Raw genomic sequence first — 21,435 nt, forward strand, 5'->3', positions numbered from 1 at the left:
TTATATGACTACTAAAAATAGAATGTTACTTTATTCCTTTCTAAAACAAATAAAAATTTGCCATATTTTTGCCACCTCTACTACCTGCTGACAAATAAAGGACACCATGTTCATTTTTCTGATCCCCAGAAAAATCATCAACTTCGTGTAAAAGGTCTGTCACTTATGCACAGTTCTCTTTTGCCAGAATGTATCCGTGTTTCAGAAGCTTTGCTACGTTTTACGCAGTTGATGGGATATGGAGGTTAAATGATCCAGCAGATGCGCGCTGCTACTGTTAGTAGCAGAATGGAACAACTTATGGGGATCACAGGCAGGAGATTCCTAGAGAAGAAGGTCTCAAGGCAATCAGCAAATACTGAACTGGGAGCAAGCGTCACTGTTAAGGCAGCTCCTTTGGCAGTGGGTGCAGATTCAATGGCCACTTCAGGACACTGGCATCATTTACCCACTACAGTAACATGCAAGAGGGAGAGGAGGTGAGAGTCAGATATAGAGCACAGAAGAGGAAAAGGAGCCTGAGAAGTAAACTCATTTTGACCAACTGATCTATTTTTAACTTACACTGTAGAGCTGTTTGTATGCAAAATTCAAAGCTGATGAAGAAAAAAATGCAATATGCACAATAAAAATATGAATACATATATTTCTATATATTTTCATAAGCAAATGCATTTCATTTATAAGCAAAAGCTTTTCAAACCATATATTTAGCAAAGAAATACTGAAAAAGGAAATTTAGAAAACCCTCTATTTTTGCTTAGATGAAAGTGAAAAGATGAAAACTCATTTTAATCTGTTATATATTTTTTCTTCCTCTTAAACTCACAAAATTTGAGAGGGAGTTGTTTTTCTAGCAATTGCAGTTGTTACTTGTACCATCAAGATTTTCAAGGGTGTCAGAAGGTTGTTTGCTGTTTTTTTCAGAAATACTTCATTGACAAGATACTATGCCAGAAAATATTTTTATCAGATTGATTATTTAACTAATAAAAACCAAGAGCTTGCCAAAATGCATCTTACTTCCAAGAAAGTAAATAAAAAGACAATACTATCCACTAGATTTGACTGCAGTAGCCTTTCTATTCTTCCCAGTTTTAGGCCCCCAGAATTCCCTTCTTTTTCTAAGTGTTAAATTTCCCAGTATTTCAGTTAACTTGACCATATGCCAAACAGAAACAAGAAGGGAATAAATAAATATTTTTATTCCACCTGTTTAGTAGAAAGCCAATTTCCTTTCTGCATTTTACTCCACAGTCTTCATCTAATTTATTTTATTTTAAAATTTTAACATTTTAATTATTATTAAATTAATTTATTAATTTATTACAGCTAGCAGAAACGTCTGCCTTTGCCTCACTTTACTGGGGCCCATAAAACAAACTGAGAAGAGACTAAAAAGTCTAATGCTCTGTATAAATCTTTTCCCATTTTTTCATCTCCCTATCTTGTATGCACTCATCAAGTGGTCTTGCAGGAAACTTGGACTTCAACATAACAGTAAGTATGAATACAGACACAGTCTCCATTTATAAACATAGCTTTAAACATTGCTTTGGAGAGAAATGGATTGTCTCCACTGGGCAAAACACAACTTAGAATAATGTTTCTTATTGTGAACTGTATCTTTTGTTATACAATAGAGCTAAACTATAGCAGTAACTGAGTTATTTGCAACATGATTCAAGAAGTTACAAAGTGATGGGATACTTTACATTTATGAACAAACTATTTTCACTAGTGTTACTACGTCTCACATATCCTTTCATTTTCCATCACTCAAAACTGGACTGTACAGTTTTAACACAAACTCACTTGCACAGGTGTTACTCTTAACCCTTCCGCAGCATTTGGCTTTCAAATCATTCTAGCAGAGGGAACAAGTTCCTGCCTTACGAAGGAACCTAAGACACTTGTTTGCTCTTTGGTCTGCACTGTCACAACCCTTCAAAAATGTTTCATGTGTTTGTTACAGAGTAAAGCATTGTAAATTTAAATTAGATATGAATCCTTGTTCTTGCAAGTGTATAAAGACTTCATACGATATAAGATATGAAAACCATGCATTAACTTACATTAAAAAAAAATTCAGCTTCCTTTTGAACTAAGTTGCAAGCTGCAACAAAAGACTTATATTCTGTTCCCAAATTTACATGTGAAGGCATGTAAAAAACTGCATTCGATTTTTTTTTCTGTGCATTCAGAATGAGAATATAGATAAGTATTTATTTTTCATGACAGCAGGAAAAGCTGTGATGCAATACATGTTCTTTATTTCACCAAACTTAAACAGACTTGAATATAGTTTTATTACCTTTCTTGCAGTTGGTTTTTCCACCATGGTGCTATCACTGTCAGAATTTTCTATTTGAGCTGTTTTTGCAGATCCAGATTTGGGCATTTTATAGCTGTTTACTAGCTGTATCTTGTATCAGTGGGTTCATCGTGTGTCTGGAAAAAAAAAAAACAAACTACTAAAACCAATTCTATAAATAATTATATAAATTAAAATGTCATACCAGAAAATAATGTTGTTACAGCAAATGGTAGCAGATATATATAAATATATATATATAAATACTGCTCCAAAAAACCAGACTAACAACCATATCTGACTCCAAGTACCCTGTTCAGCAACAGCTCCCACCCTAGAGTGAAAACCAAAACCAGAAACACAGCTACCGGTGGAGACAGTAGCATCAGAAAACCACAAAGTCAGATGCTGAAGTGCCTCATACTTCTAACCTATGTTTCTGACAGACTTAAAGCTTTCAGGTATTTGACCTCTCTTTGCAGTTCAACATGTCACTTTGTTTTATAGGCAATAAGACCAACAGAACACATAAAATCATTTTTGGCCAAACAGTCAACAAAAGCTTATCTTTCTAGTCCAGGAAACTGAAATATTGTCTATCTAAAACACTTTAGAAAAGCGGCCCATTTTGGTGAAGTGCTGATGGAACAAGAGATATATCAGAAGAAAAATATGTTAAATGTTTCAGAATGTTAAAAGGTTAAAAATGATTTCAAAATGCTTCTGGAAGTAGAAACTTTAATTTCCACTGTCTAGCATATTAATTACATAATCCATCATTGTAGGTACCTGCGTACGAAACTAAGAGCTCTGTGGTATTTCAACTCTGTGTCACACCAAGTGTCACAGAATGGAATTCTGAATTTTCTACGTTACTTGCTGTTATACTTTGCTGCTTCAATACAAGCTAAGCGCTTTTAAAACCTGACAGGAAAGTCAAGTTGTCCTAAAAACTTATGTCAGGAACATCACAGAAAACTGCTTTTCACTTACAACACTGCCAGCAATATCTAGTCTGGTGCTTTCTAGCATCATTTATTATCTTTTTAGGAGACACAAAGATTTTAATACAAAGAAAAAAGTTATGATAAGCTCAAGGGCCAAAATATCCTGTCAGCACACTAGAATTTTTACTACACAAGCCATGAAGCACTATGATAAGAAAGAGAGTCAAGACACAAAAAAAAAGAAAGAAATATTGCAAACACTATGAATTCTGAATTGCAAAAAAATAAAAATAAAAAAATAGAGAAGATCTAACACTTCTCTTCATGTTCTCTGGTTAAGGCAGTTGCCAAGGCATGAGCTACAATGAGCGGTGAATAAGCAAACTCAGCTCTCCACTTAAACAAAAGGCTAGAAGGAAATCTGGCAAATAACATTAGAAATTTAACCTAAAGAAATGTGTATCAAGATCTCTCATCTGACTTGGAGAAGGTCACGAGCACTCATTTCAACTCTCTGGAGGTGTGCTGTTGGTTCTTTCACTCTGCTCAGGCTTGTTAAGAGTCAAGCACATTGCTAAGCCACTATGGACTGCTCCTCATAAATCCCACAGCGTGGTAACATTTGTGGCTTAGCTAAAACTCAAAAGCCAATTCCAGCTCCGAGTGAAAACCAAGAGATCTAAGAAAAAAAGTATGTCCTACAGCAAGAAGTGTCATGACCAAAAACCCCTACAAAATCATCTGCTGAACTCATTCGTCTGACTTGCACTTGTAGGAGTGCCAAGAGGAAAAGGTCATGTGAAAATTAAAACTGCATTTGACTTCATTTTAAAAAGACCCATGAAACACCCCGAGCTTTGAGCTGATGTATCACGCTATAAATATTTTGAGGATCACAGTCTTACTGAATCTAGTAGTAATTATTTAGCTAATGTCAGCTAGGTTGTTTCAGGTGTGATGTTTTCTTGCTGCTTCACAGCTAAGATTTTTGGGAACATCGTGAAGAGAATTTGCCACTGTAATAGGACCAGGGCTGCTGTTTTGGTTTGATGCAGGTAACTAACTGGTATATTCTAGCATATTATGCGCTAGACCTGCCACTCAAAACTTCCAGATTTAAACATATTTCTACACCTCCACTCCCTCCAGAAGACCTAAATGTATGAGAAATTATCTTGCAGAATACTTGGTTAAGATGAATATGAAGTACATTACAAAGTATCATCTTACTTCCTTATTCCTGCATAACAGGGGAGGAAGAAAAGTTCAAAATGCCCAATTTAAATGTCAGAAAACAGTAAATGCCATGCTAAGTAAAGTCTGCTCCTTTCCTTCCTTTCTCTACACTTAAGCATTTTCTTTCAATATTAACCATAAGCTTATAAAAAACAGGAAGTTTCTAATTAAACTCACACCTACAATAACCTGAATCTCGACCTCAGAAAAAGGAAACCTGGGGAGAGACTTTTTATGAGGGCAGACAGCAAGGGGAAATGGCTTTAAACTGGCAGAGGGTAGATTCAGACTAGATATTAGGAAGAAATTCTTTACTGTGAGGGTGGTGAGACAGTGGAACAGGTTGCTCAGTGAGGCTGTAAACGCCTCCCTGGAAGCATTCAAGGCCAGGGCTGGACCAGGCTGTGAGCAACCTGGTCTGGAGAGAGGTGTCCCTGCATATAGCAGGGAGGTTGGAAGTAGATGATCTTAAAGGTCTCTTCCAACCCACACCATACTATGAGTCTATGACTATGTCAATATAAAAAATAAATACAGTGAAATTCCTACTACTCTGCTCCTACCCAAGACACAACAGAGTAGCGTATCTCCTCATTTAGAGAAGTGTCAGTATGCAGCACTAGTGGCAAAGAAAATTATTGAAGTAATTATTAAAGCATACTTCCATGCCTTTCATTCTTTGTAGGTTGGTGTTGTTTTTTTTTGTTTGTTTGTTTGTTGTTGTTTTTGTTTTTTTAACAGTTGCAGGAACAAAAAAGGTTATCAAGTCAGGGGAGAGCACACTAAAATTAATCTCTTCTATTTCACAAAAAAACATTTCTTAATCCTACAATATGCAGTGAGTTAGTATCCTCACTGACAGCGACTGCTGGTTATCCAACACCCACAGTACTACCATTAACAGCAAGTATTTTTGCTGTTTTGCTGGGCTTATGAAGAAAACATATGCTACAAATATGCTTTTGCTCAGTTAGTCTCTCAAATCCTAACCTTCGGTTGCAAAACCTCCAAAAATTACTGTTTCAGTAACCACTTTGCAAATAAAATTTTTATAAAAAATCATTTCAGTAACAGTACTGCTTATAAACTGAAACTGCCATTTATTTTGATAATGTAACAAAAGGGCCTCCTTCCTGTCAATATTTTTATATACCATAATGATAACTATCTTCAAACTTTTCAGTATGTAAAAACTATTACATTAATTATTTCTGACTGCATATTCTGCCTTCCTTTCATTGCATTTTCTTTCCTTCCTTTATACCTACACTACTTGACTCCCTGAAGTTACCTCCATTCTTGCTTTGATTATCCTTCCTTCCTGGCTTGAAATGCCCTCCCCTATATCCTTCTGCTTATGACAGTGAGAAGCCCAACTAAGTGACAGCTTAGTAACATTTATTAACATCAGCTTGGCTCCATTCCTCTTACAAGTCTTTCTCACAGTAGGGGCTGAACCACATGAGCTGAATAAGAGCTCTGCCTTCATGAAAGGCATGGCATCCCTATGTGTTCTTTCAAGTCTTGCTACACAGGAATTTTTTTTTCTGCTGTTTTTTTTTTCCTTTTCTTTTTTTTTTTAATTTGTTTTGTTTTTAAATAGTGTCATTTTAACTCATGTTCTGAACACAGTCACATTTGCATTCAAAGTGAAAATGTAGAACATTAGCAGGTTTTTCTAGGGAAACCTATAACTGCCTGCTTTGAGCTTCCTTCAGTGATGTTTCTTAATTTAATTACTGGTTCAGCAAGGAAGTCTTGATGGCCTATTTCAAATCATCAGAATCCTACATTTGAAAGTTACATTTTTTACATCCAAATTATTCTTCTTTGTCACAACACCATCAAAACAAGCAGTTCAACACTTGGTCAGATAGAGAGCACAACTGCACTTTTCCTCTTACAAATGGATCCTTTTCATGCTTTCAATAAAACACAAGAACTTCCTCCTGCTTAATAAACTTCCCTGCATATAACAAAATCAGATACTCTGACTGCTTGGTCTTTATGACCGGATGTCTTTCCAGCCCATTTATTATCCACTGTCAGCATCCTATTACTCATAATATCCCATTAAATTTTTCTCTTAATTTTCCTTAAAGTAAGTTAAAAAAAAATCCCTATTTTTCTCATTAAAGTACCAAGGATATGCATTTTAACAGATCTACAAATTATCTAGGATTGTTTGACCTAAACAAGATTTTCAGTTAACCAGCTACAGAAAACTGAAGTTACATTAAATCCCCAATACCTTCAAGTCACTATATTAGCTTTGTATAAGCTTACACTTAGCACTAAGGCAAGGCCATGCCTTCACACATGAGAAACAAGGAAAGTATGCAGAACTCCAACAGAGCCGCTGCTGTTGCTCAAACCCTTTGAAGAGCTTCTTACCTTCAGCTCAGTTTCTTGAGAAACTGAGGCCCATGTGATTGAGCTGCACCCATGTGGGTGATTCACCAATGGCTTTCAAACTCAAACGCTACACCTATCCTTGAGCTCTAGAATGCATATGCATTAAAAAAATAAAAACACAAACAAGGAAGCTACCATAAGGCACCTTTACTCTTCTGCATCTCCCTTCTTTTATCTGCAGAAGGGAAAGAAAAACAAAAACCAAACCACCTCTCTTCCAGTAAGGATTTACTCCAGACTGGAAAACAGTGAATCAACTGTACAAAATTTCTGCTATAAATATTTGACAGGAGTAGTCCAGAATGTTTTGCTAAAATTAGACTTTCAAAAATGACAGCTGAGGCTACAACTCCATTACTGAGAAATGCTGCATTTCAAGAGCAGATCTGTAGAGTAGCACAAATTTAACATTTGCCACATGTAGCAGTTTTGCTCGGGACTAGGCCTAGTGCAATCCCATGTACTAAACACACTTCAAAGGCTGAAGCCCATTCAGCACATTCCTGAGTGCATCTCTCAGTTTAGCTTTGGCTAGGAGAAATCAAGCACCAAAGCTACTCCATAGAGCAAACTGAACTACAGCAAGGAGAAACGCTGCAGACAGTTATTCTACAAGTACAGTCCTGATTCACCCCAAGGCACTGATACAGATATCTTCTTAGACATCATCTCCTCCTTCCTACACCTCAAGACTTTCTCTCTTTCAAATTTATTTCAAAATGACTGATCTGACCTAGATCTCAGTGATACTGAAAGTCTGTTAAAGAAAGGAAGACAAAAAGTTGGTGGATGAGTGCAAGAGAGAAGCCCAAGAACAGCCAGGGCATGGTAGGAAAGAGTCAACATTCAGTATTTTGCTCGAAGAAATCCAATCTGTATGTACATATTGGCTAATTATGAAGCATGTTGGTAGCTCCAGCCACACCAAATGTTATCAGTGTGCTGGTGGGAGTGACAAAGGCGGTGGAGGCCAGTTGCTCTCGGCAAAAAGGAAGAGAAACAGCACAAAGGAACAAAAGCCACAGAAAACTGTGCATTAAATACACACACACACACACACACACACACACACACACACACAGTGTAAGGAGCAGAATTTAACCAAAAAGTTATTACCAAAACATATTAATTTCACTAAGTTGAATGCCTTCTGGCTTCTTGTAGTTTCTCCTCCTCCCTACTCACTTTCCATCAGGAAAGGGCAAATGGCTTAAGCATTTCATTTCACAGTAAAAGCATCTCTAAGCAAACAATTTAGAGAAGTGCTTTCTCCAAAGGAGAAATTAACAAACTAGCAGTGCCAGTGATACACGAAATATCACGCAGGGACATGTAGCAGCACTGTCAGTTTTCTTCTTCCAGAAGTCATTATAAACTCTATACAGTAACTCCAGCACAACCCTCTGCTATACAACAAAACACATTCCAGTCAGATTTCAGTGCATGCCTTAACTGAGATCATTAGTATCTGCTTTGTCATCCGTGATGTCCAATAAGAAGGCAGAACAAGAGCATTATTTGAGATATTCTAGTATGGATTTGGAGACGTGCTAAGAGGAACAAGACCAAGAAAATGGGACAGCGGAGAAAGAGCATTCAGGTCCAAATATGCAAAGACGCAGCATTTACTAGGAGCAGAGGAAAGCCCAGCAGATCAGAACGGTGCTTTTCTGGCTCAGCAAGTTAAGCATCGCACCTATGAAAGGAACAGCTGTAGTTTGACCTGATAATTCCCACACAGTATGCCTGCGAGCAAGCAAAGGTTCAGACTATCATAACAAGAGAATACAGCTGTGATGAGGAAATAGCAGACATACAAACCTGAGAGGATAGGTAGGAAAGGACCAGTAGGGAGGAGAGCACAGTACATCCCCATGATCAGCACACAAGATTATTTTCCCCTCAATGTGGAACACAAGCCAGAAATACCTACGTCTTGGCATTCCTGTGGCTCTGTAAAAAATCTCAAGTATTGCATCCACTTTCAATTTGAACGGAGAATGACCAACTCAACCACTGTCATCAGCTTCCCAATAACTCCTTGGATAGACGTGGAGAAACGAAAGCTTAGATGCTGCTTGTGTTTTATGGAAAGGACAAGACAAAAGCAGAGGACAGGATGCTGCCCAGAGCATGGAACATATCTACCAACAACTGCACTTCAGAGCTTAAGAAGGGAACTTACACATGGTTCAGTGTTTCAAACCTACTAATCTCCATCAAGATAACAACTGGACTTCATGTCACAACCAATGACTGCAACTAGCAGGAGGCAAGTGCTGGAAGAAGGTGTGAGCGGCATTATCAGAAGACAGAAATAACACTGGGAATAAAGTCAGGAGGAAGGCAAGTGAGAAATGACACAAAAACCGAGAAGATGGAAGTCATGCCTGCCTTAAGAAGGTGCAGCAGAGGCTTAACAGACCTAGACACAGCATTCTGCTGGTTCCACCCAACCTGTCCTTTTCTGTCTGTTCCTATCCCACTCCCCCGTCCATTTTCTTCACATGCACAGCTACACCACCCACTTCATCTCACACTTTTTATCTCTTTGCCATAGTAGAGAAAGCTCAGATCCAAAAACAGGGTATATGGAGGGACATCTTCCTGATAAGAGTTATAATTTCACTCAAAGACATACTGTGACACTCTCACAATTTGTATACTCTCTGATCACCTGGAAATTAACAAGTTCTACAGAAAGCAGGCGTCAATCAATGTCAGCCAGTCAAGAAACAGACAGGTTCCCCGAATTATGCTCTCTAATGCAGCTCACTTCAGAAAAGAGGAAGAAGATCCTTCCAATAGGTGGCCAAGCCCTTTCCTTCTTCAAAAGGATCAGGTATAAACCTGCTATGAAAAATGGCCTTCGAATAGTAAGCCTATCCCATTTAAAGATCTCATTAGAACATTATACAAAATACTATTCTGTGATTTCAAAGTGAATGGTGACCGTAGCCACAAAAGTACTAGCCTCTGTATCAAGGTTTTATTCAGCAGCCAAGGTTGAACGCACTGCACACATTCGTGCTAAGAAGGTTTACTGAACAATCAAACTCCCAAGATGCTAAAGTCAAAGCTGACTAGGTATGAGATCTCTACACTCACAGATTTTTTCCAAAAACATGTAACGTGTTAGACAGCTAGAATGGACTAAATATACACTTACGTACGTCCAACCTGGCAAGCCTGCCTCCGGCTACAGGCCAGAAACGTGCTGCCCTTTATAAGCTTAAAGGAAAACTTATTTAGGATACACTTCTTGTATACGGTGCATACTAAAGGACCATCAAATACAATGAACAGAACAATTTACCAGGCCCTTTTTTGACTTTCACTGTGTGGTGTCTCATTATACTGGCAGCTCTGCTCTCTAGCAGTAACCAGTGGATGAACACCACTGGCTTTAAGCAGCACACCAGTTCTATTTGTTGGAAAGAGCGGCGCCTAAAAGTCATTGTACGCATCTTTTACAGGCAAAAGATGGCAGAACATTCTCATTTCTGAAATATTCACAAGCTCTTTCCACACGTAATCACAACAGTTCAGCCCATGCAGATTCCAATGTCAGAGTTACAGTGAAAGAACTGCCATCTAACACATATTCTCAAACTAACAGTGCCTAAGGCAACAGTCTGTTGCAGAATTAATTGTAAATGCAGTACCCAGTACGGACATGAGTCACAAATTTGGCAGATTTTGCAGAATTTGATGACAAAATGACAAAACACTTTTGGTCTAGAAATGGGGAAATCTTCATTATTAGAATCTTCCTTTAAAACCTGCGCAGTATTTGAAACGACTGTGGCTAGAACATGCAACACCGAGATCAGTTTTACTCCATTGCTACAACTATTTTGCAACCTCTTAAGAAGTGCCTTACTCCCTTCTCTCCACAGTAATTCTCTCTGTTTTACACAAGCTGCTAGAAGCAAAAAAGCAACCATCTAACACAAACACACCTTTTCCAAATGCTGTGAGAAGACTTGAATGTGTATTTGGAGACTCCTCAGATCCTAGTTAATATATGGAACAGATCAAAGGACTTTATCCTATCAGAGTGCATTTCTACACTTTAATTTGAATTGTAGAAATATTTGAGATTCAAATACATTACAGAAAGACTTGTATAACTCCTAAGAAAAACAAAATATTTTAATCTCATTTTAAAAAGGTGCCCTTGCACAGTGAAATAGGAATGGGCAGTGACTACTCACTATCTCCAAAACAGCTTTATATATATGCTCTAAAGTACCTTCTCATAGCATGCCAGACTGCACTACACAGGGAAAGGATGAAGTCCCCAAAAACAGCTGACACTCAGGCAGCAAGAAAGATTTTCCAGTACTTCAGCTGGAACTAACCACTACTTCCTACCAAAATAAAGAATGTATCTAATAGTCTAGGAATTTCTACTAGGAAGAGCAAAAAAATGAGGACGTACAACTCAGCCCTATTCAGAAAAGAAACTAGAATCTCTGCTGAGATTTTGTTGCACTTGGTTGTATTCCTACCCAGAATGTCAACTCTGTCTTTTAAAAGCCTGAGTTTACCTATGCTTAGTTCCAAGCTGCAGACACTTCACAATACCATACAACTTATTTTCAATGCATTTAAAACTTCGTAGCCTCTTTCTAACAAATACTCTGTATTAAAGTGCATGACTGTATCCACAGATAGACTTTTAAGAAGTGAGAAATTTATAACGAAATACACACTTACTGAAGAATACAAAAGCTTAAGTAATTATGGAATAGTTGGTGTTAGAAGAAATATTGAGAGGTCATTTAATTCCTGCAGTTGACTGGTCAGTCAGATGTTTGCAGCTCCTCTCATACCTTACAAAGAGCAGGCTACTACCTAAGGAGGAAAAAACTGCTAACAGAAACCCTGGCAAATACAAGCCTTCCTGTTATTGACCAACTGCAGGCACCTACAAATCACGCAACAGGGTTATTATGCAAGTAGCATAACATGAGAAAGAGAGAACACTGGCCCCAAATTTCATTTACAACATCTTATTCACTCATTTAAAATACCACCCATGAACATGCCTTAGAGATTTGTTGGAGGCATGGAGTAGAATTTTAAAGGTACTACAGATAACACCATCCTCCCATAACAGGTGAATCAGAGCAAGAGATTGCTCCTGTCACAGCACATCTCATCATTAGAAAGATGCCTCTGACCCTTTCAGTTTGGATGGCTGGAACATTTACTTAGGACAACACTTAAACACCAACCAAGAAAGAACCGAAACACCTATTGCAGTAGTGCTGCACATCACAGTTTCACTTCCATAATCTACCTGTTAGAATTAAACCAACACACTGACTCTGATTTGCTTCTGGAAGTTAAAAAAATAAATAAATAAATAAATAAGATGAAACAAAACAGCTCTACAGTATCCAGTAACTCCAAGTTGGTCTTTGGCCTTCAGCAATACTTTCATTTGCTAAAAATTCCCTCTGAACTGAGACACTACCTTGGCCCCGAGTGCCCCCACTGAAGTATTTTAAGTAACACTCAAGGCAAAATGTGGACTTCAACCTTCTGTGATCACTCTTACTACTGGCAATTGCAGCGCTGTCACAGCAACTGAAGAAACGTGCTTCTTTTGCCACACAAAAATTCTTGACAAATTGATGAAGAACCACCAGCCAGAAACACACAGAAAGATTCATTTGCTTCTAGAGGAAAATAACCTATTTGTCACTCAGACTTTGAGTATTCCTTGCTATTTCAGATTGCCTTGACTACTGCTTTCCTAGAGGGAAGGAAAGAACGTTCAAACAAAAAACAAACAACCCCACAAAGAAAATCAAACCAAAAAAAGCCCCTTTTTCAAGAAGGAACCTTATATTGGACAGCACCACAGACATACTAGCCATAAATTAAAACAGAAACTAAGAAGTTTCAGGCTCCTCCTGCCTTCATGGGCGTTATTTCCATTACTCTGCTGGAAGATCAGAACACTTTACTTCTTCCATTTTACAGATAGCAACTTCGGTTCACAGAAAAATTTAAGAGTTTTAGTAACTTGTTACAAGCACCACATACTGAAGACTTGATTTTTCAGAGTATTTCTTCTTACACAGCACTTCATACTTGGTTAGAACAAAAACAGCTACTAGTTACTAGTTTCAACTTCTGTAAGCAGCTGCTGCAAAACAGAAAAGGTAGAAGAGTCTCCAAGTTATCCACAGGTGAGAAGAACACTTACCAAATATTCCTAAAAAGCCTGTACCTTATAGTTTTTCCAAAACAGATGACAAAACCACCGACTTTCAGGGATCCTCTCCCTGCAACCTCTTCCTAAATTAGAATTTTTCCAATCTCTACTCCACTAGGACTCCTCTCGAACAGTATTTGACACTTTGTGATTTAACCCAGAGACCCACTCTACTCATCAAACAACATGGAGTCTCACCAAAAAAGTCAAAGCATAAACACGACCTACCACCTCAGAAAGACAAACCATCAATGCTATTCCAGCATATGGCAGACAGCACTTCTGACACAGTGTAACATGAAGGTTAGTGATACTGAACTAAAAAGAAGACATCCAGATCGGGACAAAAAGCACTTGTTTCACTTTTGTAACACGCTCCCATTTCCTTCCTTCACCCTCTTCAAAAAAACCCAAGAATCAAAAAGATTCTGAGGTCTTCCCACTGCAAATGTCACTCTGCACATCAAGGTTATGAAAAACTAAAACCAATTTGTTGGTATCAGATGTCCAAGCTCACATGGAATTAATAACTATTATTTCTTAACAAAGCACTGAAAATCAGAAAATTATCAAAATATCCTCACAGGTGCTGTGCTTAGCATATAAAAGCCAAAAATTATAAACAGAATATAACAGAGGAAAAGGTTCCCAGCTATCCATAAATGATCTTTTATGTCCTCCCACGTAGATAAGTGAAAATAGAGGAAATAAAGAAAGCAAACATGTTAGACTCTAGTTGGTTCACATCTACTTTAGTGCCTCACAAAAGCATACTAACTGTTACAGCCTAAGTATCCAAAAAGGTGTCATTATCAAAGGACTGGATGCTCAACAATTCTACTTAGTTGTTTACTAAAAGAAATCTACAGAGCCAGGGAAACGTCTGTACAACAGGTAGCCTCTGATTTATACCTCAATTCTATAGACACTTCTATTGAGGACATACTTCCAGAATGCAAGTCCTACCAACATTAGATTACAACACTATCTATTCCTTCAGAAAAGCCTCTGCTATACTGTAGGTTTGCTTAATAATAAAGCACGAGGACAGAATAAGCACATTGCAGATGAACTTTCAAAACCATAATCTTAAGTAATATAATTTTTGCAAAGAAACTGAGAAAGCATAAAATGATGAAATCTGTTGCATAAAAATGGCATACCAGAGAGTTCCAAGAATGGCAGAATCATTATCAGTAATTCAGTACTGTCTCACTTTCTAAAAACAACAAAGAGATAAAGGAGGCAGATGCTTCTACTGACACTATCTTTTCCCCTATTTAATTTAATTTACTTTTAATATCTGAGAAAAGTGCTGCATTCAAAGCATTTGAGTTAACACCTTATTGCAAAACTGATTTTAAGTGAAGCAGGTTAAAATACTAAAGCTGAAAGTTTATGGTACCTGCATAGCACTGACCAGATGACATTTACTTCAAAGAACAGCTTGGAATGATTCAGAAGCAAAATATCCTCCCTGATCTCAAAAGACTTGTGTAAAAGTTTCTTTTTATGCATATAGGTAGGTGCACAACCTCTCCCTGCCTAGGAGATACAAGGTGCAAGCAGCATACATTTAAGAACAGGGATATCTCTACCAGCATCAACAACAAAACAGAAAGAAGCCAACAAAAGCATTCCCTCTCCCCAGAACAGTGACAAACCTGCTTAACAGAAGTCACTGATACTGACACCCATTCCAGTCGGGCTGGAGCAGCTCCCACCTAGCAACACAGGATATCATTCCTTCACAGACACCATCCTTACAGCATTTCTCCCTGTGGGCCAGTAGGGAACTGCAGCCGGCTGAACCTGAAGGATGCTTGTCAGCACTGCTTACTCTCACACCCATTTCTCTGCTCCAAGACAAACCCCACATCTGTTCACAGAAGACACAAGCATTACTGGTTTTACATATGGCTGATTGTTCTGCCAGGAAGTGCTGGCAAGAAAGCAGATGACAATGAGAATCACAAATACAACTGCTGGAAGAAATACTTGTTTTTCTCCTTGAGAGGATTCTGCTGGATCAAAAACATCATAAGCTTCTTTTCAAGTATTATCAATATTCGGATGAATATATCAGAAGAAATACTCTTATCAGTATTTACGCTCTAGATATTTATTGTTTATCTTCTGCAGTAGAAAATAAGGTCCTTTCACTTTCAGTTTTCCACTCAGAAGCTTAGTGTGAGTTGCAGGCACTGCAAGAGACTTACCTTAGTTATGTGCCAATACAAACAACACAGAGAATAAATACAGGTGTTTGTCTTCTTGGGGGAGGAGGGAAAGGGGGAGAGAAACTGCAGACTGCATATTTAATAAGCAAGATGAAGTGCAAAGAAGTCTTTCTTATGCAAGCACTTTGTCATTTATATTAAAAAAAAAAAAAGACTTCATTGAGAAATAGAACTCAGCAGAACGTACCACAGCTTGACAAGACTACCACAAAACAAGTAATGCAACGAGGCTGCATCCTCTGGTGACTAAAAATGTATTTTTCCTGACTAATTTCATTACCTATAACAGTTGGGCAGGGAGGAAGGGAGACGGAGGAAGAGTTCTATTTGAAAGAAAGCCACTTGACAGGGTTAGAATCTATCAAGCTTTCAGCAAGGAATCCCAACAGGCTAACTAAACCTAGCAGCATTTTATTCACACAGTTAGGCTGAATTCCAGGTTCAACTAGACACAGCTCTGAGCAATCCACTCTGCCGGCCCTTCTCTGAGCAGGGGGACGGACTGGATGCCCTCCAGAAGTGCCTTCCAATCTCAGCAAGGCTACAATTCCGTTCCGTGAATTAGAAACACAGCTGTTCTTTAACTCAGAGGCTGCATGTCCACCGGCAGCTCTCTCCTCCTGCCGATATGCTCAGCATATTAAAAGGTTTAAGTCTGTTACATTCTCCAGCAACTTATGCCATGAAGTCAGGGCAGCATTTATTCCAACAAAGAACCCATGCAGCTTCTGAGCACTGATGGCAGAGTCAAGTTAAATCACATCATTAAGACAGCTGTGTAGAATACACATTGGGAAGCATCCTATTTTTATCGAGGCCCATACTTGCTGTCAAAATAAACATCTACATGGAAAAACCTTCATCTCCTTACTCTGAGAAGCAGACATACACAAGCTCTAGAGTGCCTGATGGGCTTTCTCTTCATTCTAGACAATCTCTCTAAATAAAGGAATTTCTTGATCCTATAAAGAGGAAACCTAGTCTGGGAGAGAAAAGGAAGGAGTCATGCTTGCCCAAGCGTCAGGAGCTGAAGACACTTATTGCAAAATCCATGACGAGTCTTGCCTTTTGATCTACAAAGTCTAAAAAACTTGCATGTTCACAGGTGCTTCCTCTTGACTCTTATTTAGGATGAGCTCCGGGCTCAAAGGAAGCACCTGCACAGATGCTGAACATAATGATACTCCCTTTAAGCTAAATGGAGAAGTGGAGTTGTAAGCTTCAGTTTTGATCTACTGCCTATTCCCTAAAGATGCAACAAAATAAATCTTGGTCAGCTAAGGCTGTTCCATCAGCACAACGTTTGCCAAAGAAAAGCTTAAAGCAAGTCGATGACCAAGTTTAAATTTCCTCTACAAGGATCTACAATCCCTTTAGAAACTTAGTAAAGACCTGCAAGCCCAGAGATTTCTGGTCCATTCTACACAATATTCCTAGAATCTCTGTAATTTCCATTTAAGCCTTCATTAGCTTCTCTGATAATTAGCTAATATAGAAACAGGAAGACCCACAACTGACCTGCAGCATTCCAGAAGAAACACCACCTAAAGCACACAGAAGCCCATCATGGTCTAAAAGCAGATAACTGCCCAACCCATTCCTTGTCCTTCAACTTCAGCAGGATCCAGCATGGTAAATGGCTTGTTCATGTGCGTCTGATTACTGGTGACATCTCAAACAGCAGATGAAGGGGGGGAAAAAAAAAATCAATCTTCTGGCTAGACTTACAGCTCTCCCTGTATAATTGAGGTTTTTGTCCTGGCTATTTTGTGAAGGCATGCAAAACTTTCAGCAGCCTTTACTGCTGTCTCATGGCCATCACCATGTATCATATAAGCAACAGAATAAAGTAAGTTCCCTTACGGAAATAATTTTTCTTGGTGGAAGAGAAAGTGGTGGAACAGATGGAGAGGAAAGGAGATTAGTTAGAACTTCATTTGCATACAGTGTAACTATTCAGAGCTGCAAAACTACAGTGAGTAACGCACTCAACCCTCACTAATGTTCCTATGTCACTGGGAAGTTGAAGGGTAGGAAGACATAGAACAAGCTATTTTCAAGACAAGATTTTATATTTATTTATTAAGTTTTAAAAAGTAATATGACTGTCAATACCATATTAGAGTTCGCTCTTCTCAAAAGAAAATACTAGGAAACAATTTTTCCCCTTTTTCTCTTATCTGCAAACTATAAGAACCCAAATTAGATTGCTAGAAAAACACAGAGCACCACAGAAAGCTGATTTCTGTCAGTTAGCATTCTTTGTTGAACAAGATCTTGAAGCGAATGTAAACAAGAGAAAGATATTTCTGCAGCATGGCTCATGAAGCTATCTGTCTAATCAGAGCTTGAATAGTTTGAAAGGCCAGATATCCATTAAGTAGGATGTAAAAGAAAGAGGTGGGAAACTACTGGAAGTGTCTTAATGCAAGCAAGCTCATTGCTGCTGTCATCAAGTGATGGGAATTCACTCAGTTTTCTCCCAGAACAATACTCCACGAACAACAAAACACTACTTTCTGCAACCTGAAGGCAGGGGAAAAGTGCTTTCTATCTCTATTATTTTCCAGCCTCACTGATGCAAGATGGGGCAAGAAGAAGGTGGTTCCAGTATCCTTAGCTTTTGCCTCTAACATAAATCATATTTATGTCTCTGTATGGATTATGACTTTTCTTGGCATAAAACGGAGTGAAACCAATTGCCTTGCAACACTGTATGCTCAGCTGCTTCAGATAGCTCTGTGAAGCTGAGCAGAGTTTCTTCATTTGCTGCTTGCAAAAGATAAAAGTACAAGCTGCAGATAAAAGGACGCTTTGTCAGACCCAGGCAGATAACCCAAAATAAGCCACAGTGAAGTCATACCAGCTCTCAATGGCTCTCAGCCTCTCTTTAAATTAATGTTTAGGTTTTATAGAAGGCAACAGTAAAGGTCCTCAACTCCATAGCTGAGCTACCAAGCACAGCTCAGTGATCTGCTTGAGGATCTTCCCAGGATTTCTCCAGGTTCTGGAAGAATAACTAACTTGTAAGGAAAAAAAAATAAGACTATGTTAGCTGGGCTCTGACTTCTGCTATTCTGTTAATAAAACTATTCAGTGTCATAATGCAAAATGCAAGATAGAGTTTGTGCTAATATTTATTTCATGCCATCTGTCACTGGAGTCTAAGTAGAATCTAATGATGTAGCTAAAACATAAGAATCTGGAGACTAAATGACCAATCAACATTTATACTGCTCCATCTGCAAAAGAACATGCAAGAGAAAGAAATGCCAAACACTCACATCTAGCTTATTTCTTCATAAGATTAAAAAAAAAAGTCAGAAGTAATTTGTTCTGGATGTGAATATTAACACTGGTAGCAGGTTAATCATTACATATTTGGTGATCAATAGCTCTTTCCAATTGTAAAAGAGGACCAACGGCACTGGTCTTTCAGGCAATTTCACCATACTAAGATAGTCTGAACATGGCAAATGAGTTCAACAAGCAGAACTTATTTTCAGGCACCTGAAAGCTCAGCACTGAGGAAGAAACTCTAGCTCAGCTATTCCCAGGTGCCAGTGCTTCAGCAAGAGTATGCCCAGGACCCCCTTACCTTGCAAAGTTAGAGCTGCAGGTTTCTGAGTTTTGTAGCAGTTTAAACAGACCCCCAGTGACACAAATGAACTGCTGCTTGAGCCTGCAACCGATAATCTGTGTTAATAAAGATGGGCATTTCATTTTCAGTATATGTTATTAATTCTAACTTAAGTGGTAACAAAGTAACACCCCCAACTAACACCAAATAAACCCTGATGCTTCATACAAGCAGCATTCAGGCTGCTTATTAAAAGTCCTTTTCCCCAAAGAAGCTGCCTATTGCACAAGCCTGGTTGGAATAAACCTTACATGAATGTCGCTTGTTGCATGCAGCTTGCTTTCTTACACAACATCTGTCCTAAGTTTTGCTGTCTGTAGTATTCAGAGTTCACAAATAATTTTGAATAATCATCTGAGTGGGCGAAGAACACACAAAGAGATGGCAATGGATATGCAGAACTCCTTCTATCTTTCAGATCCAGATGTCATCCTTCTGAAAGGATGAACGGCTCTCTGACCACCCTCTGGCACACCAGCCAGCCTCACAGCTTACTAGGAAGCAAATCAGAGAAGGGACTCACACACCATGCAGCAGAACACTGACACCACCACGGTCCTCTGGGTACTGAGAAAAACAACTGTACTCCTCGACTTTTTAAGCTTACAAGATGTGTGCAGGAAAGACAAAGCATTTAGGGGAAAAAAAAAGAAAGGACAGTGAATGGGTTTAGTGCTGCCTTCCCAAAGCAGCATTCTGCCATAGCTCAAACCCTGCAATTTCACCTGAACAGTTCTTCAAACTCGCACTGTGACCTACAGAACTGACACAGGATGAGACGAAGATTGGCTGAGAATGTGCAGTTTTAGCTAAAGAATTAATAGCGGCGAATAACCTCCAACATCTGCACAAGCCTGAAGAAGTCACAACAGGTGAGATGCCCTGAAGTCTCACATTATTTTAAAGACCTACTACTCCAGGGACCCCATCCCACTGAATTTGAGTTGGCAGTGGGTGCTGAGCCCTTCCCAGCTACACAACCCCTGTGGGCAGCTCACCACGTCCAGCCCTAAGGGCTGAGATGTGAGCAGGCTGCTGACAAGCTGCATGCTGAAATCCACCCAAGTGCTTCAGAACCAGGATAGTGTCTACCCTCAAATCTTCTCACATTGATAACGGTGGATTATTGTAATGAACACTAATGATTTCTTATAGACACGATGACCTCACCCTTCCCCCTCATTCCAAGATTAAACAGTTTTTCCTGGAACGCTGTGACACTTGGGCTGCCGCACATCTGTCTGATAGCTTTGTGTTCCTGCGAGCATCACAACTCACTCGTTGCTCTTTATTAGTGTTGCTTTATCCCATCGGCTCTTCTGGAACTCAGAGGCATGAAATTCCCATCTCCTTCCACACCCACAAAACAAAGGTGCAGAATACGGCAAGGGCTGCCGGGCTGCTTCCACAAAACACCCAGCCGGTCGTGTGGGAAGATAAACGGAATAAAAGGCAATAAAAGGAGTAAAGCGGAATTAAATGGAATAAAATAAATGGAATAAACGGAATAAAACGGGATCATTTCGCTTCCTACCAGCAGCCCGGTCCTTAAAAGCGAACAAAAGCACGCACACGAGCCGAATCCGGCAGTGTCACAAGCCGCCCGCCGCCGTGCCCGCCGCTCTCGCCCTCCCTTTGTTGCCCGGTGCCACCTGTACCGCGCCACGCGCGGGCTCCACCTCACCGTGGCCGCGCTCCGCTGACAGCCGCCCGCAGGGCGCCGCGGCCGCCGTCAACGGAAGCCCCGGCTTCGAGACGGGCAGCGCGGCGCGGCCCCGGCGCCGCTCCCCGGGCGGGCAGCGCCCCGCCGCCTCTCTCCCTCTCCTTCTCCCCGCCTGCCTCCCCCCGGGGAACCGCCGCCCGCCCGCCCTCGGCCAGCCCGGCGGCGGGTGACAGCGGCGGCCATGGCTCCGCGCGGCGCCGACGGGCTGACAGCCGCCGCACCGAGCAGGGCAGCACCTGAGGGTTGCCCCGCCGATAGGAGAGCGAGGGGCGCGGCCGAGCCTTACCTCCTCCCGGCCCGCAGCTCCGCCGCCGCCGCCGCCTCCCGCCGCGCGCAGCCGCTCAGCCCCGGCCCCGCTGTGGCCGTCGGGTTTGAAAACAGCCCTCCTCCTACTCCTCCTCCTCCTCTTCCTCCGCCCGCTCCCTGCCTCCCGCCCGGAGCTGCCGCTCCCTTCCCCCGCCCGCCCTTTGCACAGCGCCACTCCCGGAGCGCAGCTCCGTGCGGTGCTGTTGGCCGCGCCCCGCCCACGTGGCCTCGGCCCAGGCACGGGACGGGGGGCGGCCGTTGGGCTGGCGGGGGGCGGGCGTGCGGCACTCCGCTGCCTGGCGGGGTAACGGGACCCGGGGCTGGGGCGCGGGGGAGGTCGGCGAAGAGAGGGACGGGGCGAGCGGCGCGCAGGCGTCGCGCC

General features: G+C 40.5%; 1 protein-coding gene across 3 annotated transcripts in view; it reads right to left on the reverse strand.

The window, feature by feature from the left end:
- Positions 1 to 21,064, reverse strand: part of ANKRD12 (ankyrin repeat domain 12) — a 55,854-nt gene extending 34,790 nt beyond the window's left edge. Inside the window, exons 1-3 of one of the 3 annotated variants that reach the window (XM_042868878.1) lie at positions 21,034 to 21,051; positions 18,983 to 19,066; positions 2,315 to 2,451 (exon numbers count right to left, since the gene is read on the reverse strand). In XM_042868878.1, the coding sequence (XP_042724812.1) occupies positions 2,315 to 2,401 (87 nt within the window). In that variant the 5' untranslated portion in view covers positions 2,402 to 2,451; positions 18,983 to 19,066; positions 21,034 to 21,051. Of the gene's footprint in view, positions 1 to 2,314; positions 2,452 to 18,982; positions 19,067 to 20,302; positions 20,403 to 21,033 lie in introns of those variants that run through there. The other 2 variants (XM_042868877.1, XM_042868879.1) reach the window with 2 other exon arrangements.
- Positions 21,065 to 21,435: the final 371 nt, after the last annotated feature.

Source organism: Lagopus leucura, unplaced genomic scaffold, assembly GCF_019238085.1.
Source record: "Lagopus leucura isolate 7727_CA_CO unplaced genomic scaffold, USGS_WTPT01 Super-Scaffold_100002, whole genome shotgun sequence".
Lineage (NCBI taxonomy): Eukaryota > Metazoa > Chordata > Aves > Galliformes > Phasianidae > Lagopus > Lagopus leucura.